At 28.3% G+C, this 12,292-nt stretch overlaps 1 protein-coding gene across 3 annotated transcripts in view; it reads left to right on the top strand.

Annotated features, from left to right (window-relative positions):
- Window positions 1-9,458: 9,458 nt before the first annotated feature.
- The window catches only part of LOC130334001 (zinc finger protein OZF-like), a 29,770-nt gene continuing 26,936 nt past the window's right edge, over window positions 9,459-12,292 (top strand). Inside the window, exons 1-3 of one of the 3 annotated variants that reach the window (XR_008876028.1) lie at window positions 10,238-10,443; window positions 10,541-10,812; window positions 11,930-12,148. Coding sequence is in view for 2 of the 3 variants with exons in the window: in XM_056553866.1 (XP_056409841.1) it covers window positions 10,239-10,443 (205 nt within the window). In the remaining variant the exon portion in view is untranslated. Of the gene's footprint in view, window positions 9,585-10,237; window positions 10,444-10,540; window positions 10,813-11,929; window positions 12,149-12,292 lie in introns of those variants that run through there. The other 2 variants (XM_056553867.1, XM_056553866.1) reach the window with 2 other exon arrangements.

A 12,292-nucleotide genomic window follows, 5' to 3' on the forward strand; every position in this document is an offset into this window, starting at 1 on the left:
TATAGAGATCATATATATAATGTATAGTATTATAGAGATCATATATATATAATGTATAGTATTATAGAGATCATATATATAATGTATAGTATTATAGAGATTATATATATAATGTATAGTATTATAGAGATTATATATAATGTGTAGTATTATAGAGATCATATATAATGTATAGTATTATAGAGATCATATATATAATGTATAGTATTATGGAGATTATATATAATGATGTATAGTATTATAGAGATCACATATATAATGTATAGTATTATAGAGATCATTTTTATAATGTATAGTATTATAGAGATTATATATATATAATGTATAGTATTATAGAGATTATATATAATGTATAGTATTATAGAGATCATATATAATGTATAGTATTATAGAGATCATATATATAATGTATAGTATTATAGAGATCATATATATAATGTATAGAGTTATAGAGATCATATATATATAATGTATAGTGTTATAGAGATCATATATATAATGCATAGTATTATAGAGATCATATATAATGTATAGTATTATAGAGATCATATATATATAATGTATAGTATTATAGAGATCATATATATAATGTATAGTATTATAGAGATCATATATATATAATGTATAGTATTATAGAGATCATATATATAATGTATAGTATTATAGAGATCATATATATAATGTATAGTATTATAGAGATCATATATATAATGTATAGTATTATAGAGATCATATATATAATGTATAGTATTATAGAGATCATATATATAATGTATAGTATTATAGAGATCATATATATAATGTATAGTATTATAGAGATCATATATAATGTATAGTATTATAGAGATCATATATATAATGTAGAGTATTATAGAGATCATATATATAATGTATAGTATTATAGAGATCATATATATAATGTATAGTATTATAGAGATCATATATATAATGTATAGTATTGTAGAGATGATATATAATGTATAGTATTATAGAGATCATATATATAATGTATAGTTTTATAGAGATCATATATAATGTATAGTATTATAGAGATCATATATAATGTATAGTATTATAGAGATCATATATAATGTATAGTATTATACAGAACATATATATAATGTATAGTATTATAGAGATCATATATATAATGTATAGTATTATAGAGATCGTATATATAATGTATAGTATTATAGAGATCGTATATATAATGTATAGTATTATAGAGATCATGTATAATGTATAGTATTATAGAGATCATATATATAATGTATAGTATTATAGAGATCATATATATAATGTATAGTATTATAGAGATCATATATATAATGTATAGTATTATAGAGATCATATATATAATGTATAGTATTATAGAGATCATATATAATGTATAGTATTATAGAGATCATATATATAATGTATAGTATTATAGAGATCATATATATAATGTATAGTATTATAGAGATTATATATAATGTATAGTATTATAGAGATCATATATAATGTATAGTATTATAGAGATCATATATATAATGTATAGTATTATAGAGATCATATATATAATGTATAGTATTATAGAGATCATATATATAATGTATAGTATTATAGAGATCATATATATAATGTATAGTATTATAGAGATCATATATAATGTATAGTATTATAGAGATTATATATAATGTATAGTATTATAGAGATCATATATATAATGTATAGTATTATAGAGATCATATATAATGTATAGTATTATAGAGAACATATATATAATGTATAGTATTATAGAGATCATATATATAATGTATAGTATTATAGAGATCATATATAATGTATAGTATTATAGAGATCACATATATAATGTATAGAATTATAGAGATCATATATATAATGTATAGTATTATAGAGATCATATATAATGTATAGTATTATAGAGATCATATATATATATATATAATGTATAGTATTATAGAGATCATATATATAATGTATAGTATTATAGAGATTATATATAATGTATAGTATTATAGAGATCATATATATAATGTATAGTATTATAGAGATCATATATATAATGTATAGTATTATAGAGATCATATATATAATGTATAGTATTATAGAGATCATATATATAATGTATAGTATTATAGAGATTATATATAATGTATAGTATTATAGAGATCATATATATAATGTATAGTATTATAGAGATCATATATAATGTATATAGTATTATAGAGATGATATATATAATGTATAGTATTATAGAGATCATATATATAATGTATAGTATTATAGAGACGATATATATAATGTATAGTATTATAGAGATCATATATAATGTATAGTATTATAGAGATCATATATATAATGTATAGTATTATAGAGATCATATATATAATGTATAGTATTATAGAGATCGTATACATAATGTATAGTATTATAGAGATCATATATATAATGTATAGTATTATAGAGATCGTATATATAATGTATAGTATTATAGAGATCGTATACATAATGTATAGTATTATAGAGATCGTATATATAATGTATAGTATTATAGAGATCATATATATATAATGTATAGTATTATAGAGATCATATATAATGTATAGTATTATAGAGATAAAATATATATAATGTATAGTATTATAGAGATCATATATATAATGTATAGTATTATAGAGATCATATATATAATGTATAGTGTTATAGAGATCATATATATATAATGTATAGTATTATAGAGATCATATATATAATGTATAGTATTATAGAGATCATATATATAATGTATAGTATTATAGAGATCATATATAATGTATAGTATTATAGAGATTATATATATAATGTATAGTATTATAGAGATTATATATATAATGTATAGTATTATAGAGATTATATATAATGTATAGTATTATAGAGATCATATATAATGTATAGTATTATAGAGATCATATATATAATGTATAGTATTATAGAGATCATATATATAATGTATAGTATTATAGAGATCATATATATAATGTATAGTATTATGGAGATTATATATAATGATGTATAGTATTATAGAGATTATATATAATGTATAGTATTATGGAGATTATATATAATGATGTATAGTATTATAGAGATTATATATAATGTATAATATTATGGAGATTATATATAATGATGTATAGTATTATAGAGATCATATATATAATGTATAGTATTATAGAGATCATATATATAATGTATAGTATTATAGAGATCATATATAATGTATAGTATTATAGAGATCATATATACAATGTATAGTATTATAGAGATCATATATATAATGTATAGAGTTATAGAGATCATATATATATATAATGTATAGTGTTATAGAGATCATATATATAATGCATAGTATTATAGAGATCATATATATATATAATGTATAGTATTATAGAGATCATATATATAGTGTATAGTATTATAGAGATCATATATATAATGTATAGTATTATAGAGATCATATATATATAATGTATAGTATTATAAAGATCATATATATATAATGTATAGTATTATAGAGATCATATATATAATGTATAGTATTATAGAGATCATATATATATAATGTATAGTATTATAGAGATCATATATATAATGTATAGTATTATAGAGATTATATATATAATGTATAGTATTATAGAGATTATATATAATGTATAGTATTATAGAGATCATATATAATGTATAGTATTATAGAGATCATATATATAATGTATAGTATTATGGAGATTATATATAATGATGTATAGTATTATAGAGATTATATATAATGTATAGTATTATAGAGATCATATATACAATGTATAGTATTATAGAGATCATATATATAATGTATAGAGTTATAGAGATCATATATATATATAATGTATAGTGTTATAGAGATCATATATATAATGCATAGTATTATAGAGATCATATATAATGTATAGTATTATAGAGATCATATATATATAATGTATAGTATTATAGAGATCATATATATAATGTATAGTATTATAGAGATCATATATATATAATGTATAGTATTATAGAGATCATATATATAATGTATAGTATTATAGAGATCATATATATAATGTATAGTATTATAGAGATCATATATATAATGTATAGTATTATAGAGATCATATATATAATGTATAGTATTATAGAGATCATATATATAATGTATAGTATTATAGAGATCATATATAATGTATAGTATTATAGAGATCATATATATAATGTAGAGTATTATAGAGATCATATATATAATGTATAGTATTATAGAGATCATATATATAATGTATAGTATTATAGAGATCATATATATAATGTATAGTATTATAGAGATGATATATAATGTATAGTATTATAGAGATCATATATATAATGTATAGTTTTATAGAGATCATATATAATGTATAGTATTATAGAGTTCATATATAATGTATAGTATTATAGAGATCATATATAATGTATAGTATTATACAGAACATATATATAATGTATAGTATTATAGAGATCATATATATAATGTATAGTATTATAGAGATCGTATATATAATGTATAGTATTATAGAGATCGTATATATAATGTATAGTATTATAGAGATCATGTATAATGTATAGTATTATAGAGATCATATATATAATGTATAGTATTATAGAGATCATATATATAATGTATAGTATTATAGAGATCATATATATAATGTATAGTATTATAGAGATCATATATATAATGTATAGTATTATAGAGATCATATATATAATGTATAGTATTATAGAGATCATATATAATGTATAGTATTATAGAGATCATATATATAATGTATAGTATTATAGAGATCATATATATAATGTATAGTATTATAGAGATTATATATAATGTATAGTATTATAGAGATCATATATAATGTATAGTATTATAGAGATCATATATATAATGTATAGTATTATAGAGATCATATATATAATGTATAGTATTATAGAGATCATATATATAATGTATAGTATTATAGAGATCATATATAATGTATAGTATTATAGAGATTATATATAATGTATAGTATTATAGAGATCATATATATAATGTATAGTATTATAGAGATCATATATAATGTATAGTATTATAGAGAACATATATATAATGTATAGTATTATAGAGATCATATATATAATGTATAGTATTATAGAGATCATATATAATGTATAGTATTATAGAGATCATATATATAATGTATAGAATTATAGAGATCATATATATAATGTATAGTATTATAGAGATCATATATAATGTATAGTATTATAGAGATCATATATATATATATATAATGTATAGTATTATAGAGATCATATATATAATGTATAGTATTATAGAGATTATATATAATGTATAGTATTATAGAGATCATATATATAATGTATAGTATTATAGAGATCATATATATAATGTATAGTATTATAGAGATCATATATATAATGTATAGTATTACAGAGATCACATATGTATAGTATTATAGAGATTATATATATAATGTATAGTATTATAGAGATCATATATATAATGTATAGTATTATAGAGATCATATATATAATGTATAGTATTATAGAGATCATATATATAATGTATAGTATTATAGAGATCATATATATATAATGTATAGTATTATAGATCATATATATAATGTATAGTATTATAGAGATCATATATAATGTATAGTATTATAGAGATCATATATATAATGTATAGTATTATAGAGATCTTATATAATGTATATAGTATTATAGAGATGATATATATAATGTATAGTGTTATAGAGATCATATATATATAATGTATAGTGTTATAGAGATCATATATATATAATGTATAGTGTTATAGAGATCATATATAATGTATAGTATTATAGAGATCATATATAATGTATAGTATTATAGAGATCATATATATAATGTATAGTATTATAGAGATCATATATATAATGTATAGTATTATAGAGATCATATATATAATGTATAGTATTATAGAGATCGTATATATAATGTATAGTATTATAGAGATCATATATATAATGTATAGTATTATAGAGATCACATATATAATGTATAGTATTATAGAGATCATATATATAATGTATAGTATTATAGAGATCTTATATAATGTATATAGTATTATAGAGATGATATATATAATGTATAGTATTATAGAGATCATATATATATAATGTATAGTATTATAGAGACGATATATATAATGTATAGTATTATAGAGATCATATATAATGTATAGTATTATAGAGATCATATATAATGTATAGTATTATAGAGATCATATATATAATGTATAGTATTATAGAGATCATATATATAATGTATAGTATTATAGAGATCATATATATAATGTATAGTATTATAGAGATCGTATATATAATGTATAGTATTATAGAGATCGTATATATAATGTATAGTATTATAGAGATCGTATATATAATGTATAGTATTATAGAGATCACATATATAATGTATAGTATTATAGAGATCATATATATAATGTATAGTATTATAGAGATTATATATATAATGTATAGTATTATAGAGATTATATATAATGTACAGTATTATAGAGATCATATATATAATGTATAGTATTATAGAGATCATATATAATGTATAGTATTATAGAGATCATATATAATGTATAGTATTATAGAGATCATATATATAATGTATAGTATTACAGAGATCACATATGTATAGTATTATAGAGATTATATATAATGTATAGTATTATAGAGATCATATATATAATGTATAGTATTATAGAAATCATATATATAATGTATAGTATTATAGAGATCATATATATATAATGTATAGTATTATAGAGATCATATATATAATGGATAGTATTATAGAGATCATATATATAATGTATAGTATTATAGAGATCATATATATAATGGATAGTATTATAGAGATCATATATAATGTGTAGTATTATAGAGATCATATATATAATGTATAATATTATAGAGATCATATATATAATGTATAGTATTATAGAGATCATATATATAATGTATAGTATTATAGAGATCATATATATAATGTATAGTATTATAGAGATCATATATATAATGTATAGTGTTATAGAGATCATATATATAATGTATAGTGTTATAGAGATCATATATATATAATGTATAGTGTTATAGAGATCATATATATATAATGTATAGTGTTATAGAGATCATATATATATAATGTATAGTGTTATAGAGATCATATATAATGTATAGTATTATAGAGATCATATATATAATGTATAGTATTATAGAGATCATATATATAATGTATAGTATTATAGAGATCATATATATATATATAATGTATAGTATTATAGAGATAATATATATAATGAGTAGTATTATAGAGATCATATATATAATGTATAGTATTATAGAGATCATATATATAATGTATAGTATTATAGAGATCATATATATAATGTATAATATTATAGAGATCACGTGTATAAGGATAAAGGATAGTCAGCATGAGGGAGGAGGAGGATGGTCAGTATCAGTTAGGGGTCAGGGGATCAGTCAGTATAGGTATCATTACTATTGCTCTGTGTTCACACGTTGTATTCATGGTTCTGCATTTGCACAATTCTATGGTTGTTCAAAATACAGAAGAGAAATCCGGGCACTGCTTACTACATGCACAGGTATCTGAGTGGATAGGAATGTCTCTGAAATACTCTGGGGGAGGGTGCGACAGGAACACAGTCTAAAGCGGTCCTACACGTAGAGTAATATATGTATCCAGGGCCGGATTAACATAGGGGCGGATGGAGCGACAGCTCCAGGACTCTGCGTTAAAATAGGCCCGGCGGCCCGCGCAGACTGACAACAATGTTAACAGCATAGGCGTGCGCACGGGGTGTGCCAGCTGTGCCTGGGCACACCCTAATCAAGCCTTAAACTCCCGGCCCGAAAGTTTGTGGCCCGCACCAGGTATATGTAATTTGTATTGCCCGACGCCTGGGACATGCAGTTCCGGGCGCCGGGCAGGTAACATCTTCAGGCATTTAACCATGCTTCAGTCGAGCTGTTCTAAATGCCGGGAGACTTCACTTACCCCGCCCTCCTCCTCCGGTTGGCTGGCTGGCTCGATTCTGACGAGGGACATCGTGCATGTGACGTTCCTCCGCAGACCCACGCAGGACGTCAGTGACTTCACTCGTCAGGCTGCCGCTGGAGAGGAGAAGTGCAGTGCAGGACAGGTAAGGTTGTCTATATGTATATGTGTGTGTCTGTCTGTGTGTGTTTATATATGTGGGCAGCATGCTACTACCTAATGTGGGGATCCTGCTGCCTACCTAATGTGGGGAACCTGCTACTACCTAATGTGGGGAACCTGCTTCCTACCTAATGTGGGGAACCTGCTACCTACCTAATGTGGGGAACCTGCTACCTACCTAATGTGGGGAACCTGCTACCTACCTAATGTGGGGAACATGTTACCTATCCTGGTAATTTAATGTGCATAAAACATGTGACAAAATTGCTTTGTGTTGCGTTTTCATTTCATATAAATATATATATATATAAAAAGGCCCATCACAATCTTCAGCACTAGGCCCATGATGCTCTTAATTCGGCCCTGTATGTATCCAATGCACAAAAGAGAGAAAGAGACGGAGCACACACCTGTATGACTTGCTGAGGAAGTTTTATTCTCGGATTACATCCATATACTTCGGCATCCCAACACCCCGAGTTCTTATCAGAGCTGGAGCGGCAGGAGCTTCACACCTGGACGACTAAGAACACGGGGTATTGGGATGCCGAAGTATATGGATGTAATCCGAGAATAAAACTTCCTCAGCAAGTCATACAGGTGTGTGCTCCATCTCTTTTTCTCTTTTGTGCATTCAATTCTAAGGTTGTGTTGTCACAGGTGATCAGTTTCCTCTGTTGTTTACACCAATAAATAGAAGAAAGAATAAGTTGCGCTCAGCCCTCCATGTTGGGTCTCCAAGTCCAGACTGGTCAGGTGACCGGGCGATGCTGCCGAATACAAGGTAGAAGCTGCAGGGAGGAAAGGACTCGGCGCTCCCATCATCAGTCCAAATAGAACATTTTATTATTATTATTCTTTGGTTTACTGTAGTGTAATACTTACCTGACCGTCACCTATTATTACCATTTGTAGTATTGTATATTGTAAAGGGTTAACTGACCGTTAGGGGGTCATTCAGAAGTGGGTAACTGGGCGGAGCTTTCTACATGGTCAGTGGGGTGTATTTATTCGGGTTCTGATATAGTCCTGGTTCTCCCGAAATGCCTCGATTTCTGCTGTTTTCATAGGTTTACATCCTCTGATTTATATTATTATAATGGGCTGATAAAGCTTCACATCTTTATATTCTGGACTGATGATTGGACGCTGGATCTTTACACCATTAAAGTCAATGGAATCTGCTGGTGATTTATCGCTGCGGAAACCTGCATCGAAAAACTCTTCTTGTTACAGTGTGTCACCCCAATAGTGAGGTGATTACATAAAAAGTGTGTTACTCAGGGTCACTCCAGGATAGGGATTCCCACGACTAAAGAGGTGACACTGCTGGGACATTATACAGTAATGGAGGGGTCTGGTGATGACTGGAGAGGTGACACTGCTGGGACATTATACAGTAATTGAGGGGTCTGGTGATGACTGGAGAGGTGACACTGCTGGGACATTATACAGTAATGGAGGGGTCTGGTGATGACTGGAGAGGTGACACTGCTGGGACATTATACAGTAATGGAGGGGTCTGGTGATGATTAGAGAGGTGACACTGCTGGGACATTATACAGTAATGGAGGGGTCTGGTGATGACTGGAGAGGTGACACTGCTGGGACATTATATAGTAATGGAGGGGTCTGGTGATGACTGGAGAGGTGACACTGCAGGGACATTATACAGTAATGGAGGGGTCTGGTGATGACTGGAGAGGTGACACTGCTGGGACATTATACAGTAGTGGAGGGGTCTGGTGATTAGAGAGGTGACACTGCTTGGACATTATACAGTAATGGAGGGGTCTGGTGATGACTGGAGAGGTGACACTGCTGGGACATTATACAGTAATGGAGGGGTCTGGTGATGATTAGAGAGGTGACACTGCTGGGACATTATACAGTAATGGAGGGGTCTGGTGATGATTAGAGAGGTGACACTGCTGGGACATTATACAGTAATGGAGGGGTCTGGTGATGACGGTATCATTGTGTGTCAGGTTCCTATAAGGTGTCAGGATGTGGCGGTCTATTTCTCCATGGAGGAGTGGGAGTATGTAGAAGGACACAAGGATCTGTACCAGGACATAGTCATGATGGAGGATCACCGGCCCCTCACATCACAAGGTAAGAAGAGACATATATATAGATATCACTCTCACTACCTAGTAACATAGAAATCTATCCAGCACTGATGTATTCATTCCCTGTGTGTTCCCTACAGATGGAGTCATTGATAGAAATCCACCTGAGAGGTGTCCCCGCCCTCTGTATTCCCAGGACTTTCCAGAGGGAAATGCAGTCATAGATGTGGGGGTAGACTTTGGGGGTCTCTGTTGCTCCTCCTGTCTGCTGTATTGTAGTGAATTGTTCTATATTTCACATCAGGGGGAAATCAGACTAATAATAAAGTGGAGGATGAAGAAGAGAGGATGAGGGGCCATCACCCGTGTATGAGGGAAGTGAAGGAGGAAATTCCAGGAGGTGTTACCCCAGGTATGTAATAATTCCAGGAGGTGTTACCCCAGGTATGTAATAATTCCAGGAGGTGTTACCCCAGGTATGTAATAATTCCAGGAGGTGTTACCTCAGGTATATAATAGTTCCAGGAGGTGTTACCTCAGGTATTTAATAGTTCCAGGAGGTGTTACTTCAGGTATGTAATAATTCCAGGAGGTGTTGTCCCAGGTATGTAATAATTCCAGGAGGTGTTGTCCCAGGTATGTAATAATTCCAGGAGGTGTTGTCCCAGGTATGTGATAATTCCAGGAGGTGTTGTCCCAGGTATGTAATAATTCCAGGAGGTGTTGTCCCATGAATGTGATAATTCCAGGAGGTGTTGTCCCAGGTATGTGATAATTCCAGGAGGTGTTGTCCCAGGTATGTGATAATTCCAGGAGGTGTTGTCCCAGGTATGTAGTAATTCCAGGAGGTGTTGTCCCAGGTATGTAATAATTCCAGGAGGTGTTGTCCCAGGTATGTAATAATTCCAGGAGGTGTTGTCCCAGGTATGTAATATTTCCAGGAGGTGTTGTCCCAGGTAGGTAATATTTCCAGGAGGTGTTGTCCCAGGTAGGTAATAATTCCAGGAGGTGTTGTCCCAGGTAAGTAATAATTCCAGGAGGTGTTGTCCCAGGTATGTAATATTTCCAGGAGGTGTTGTCCCAGGTATGTAATATTTCCAGGAGGTGTTGTCCCGGGTATGTAATATTTCCAGGAGGTGTTGTCCCAGGTATGTAATGTTTCCAGGAGGTGTTACCCCAGGTATGTAGTAATGGATTACAGAGGGAATTCCGAGGTGTCTTCAGGGGAGGCTCCACCTTAGATCTACATGACATTAACCCTTCAGGCCCCAGTGATCCCCTGTGTTATGTATAGTCAGGACCTGAGGGAGGTGACTATATAGAGATCCTCTCCAAGGTCATCTATGGGTCCTGTCATGCTCCAGGTAGAACACTAGGGGCAGCATCAGGATTTGGGGCTCAGATGTGATGAACGGAGATCGGAGAAAACTTGGAGAAATATATTTTATATGACAAATCATTTTAAATCATTTAGTTATACTTAAAATATTTATTTTGTTTACACCAGAAATATATTTTTATCCCAACAGAAAATCCCAGTAAGAATTCTGAGGGAAACTTCATGTTATCCCTGAATGATAAAGGAGAAGATGAAGATATGATGGAGCGCTCCTCAGGAGAAGACCTCCTTACCCCTAATGTCCATCCAGATCTATCCTATAATAATCCACCTGATCATGAGGAACCTTCTCCTGACCAACCACACATTGTTACCACAAGGACAGATCAGGGACATGGGAAAGGTTTATATTGTGAGGAATGTGGGAAAGAGTTTACTAAAAGATCAAGGCCCAGATTTATCAAGCTTTGTGAATGAAGAACTGGAGTGATTTTTCCACAGCAACCAATCACAGCACAGCTAACACGCTCTGGTAAAGTGAAAGCTGAGCTGT

The sequence above is a fragment of the Hyla sarda genome, unplaced genomic scaffold, assembly GCF_029499605.1.
Source record: "Hyla sarda isolate aHylSar1 unplaced genomic scaffold, aHylSar1.hap1 scaffold_422, whole genome shotgun sequence".
NCBI classification, from domain to species: domain Eukaryota; kingdom Metazoa; phylum Chordata; class Amphibia; order Anura; family Hylidae; genus Hyla; species Hyla sarda.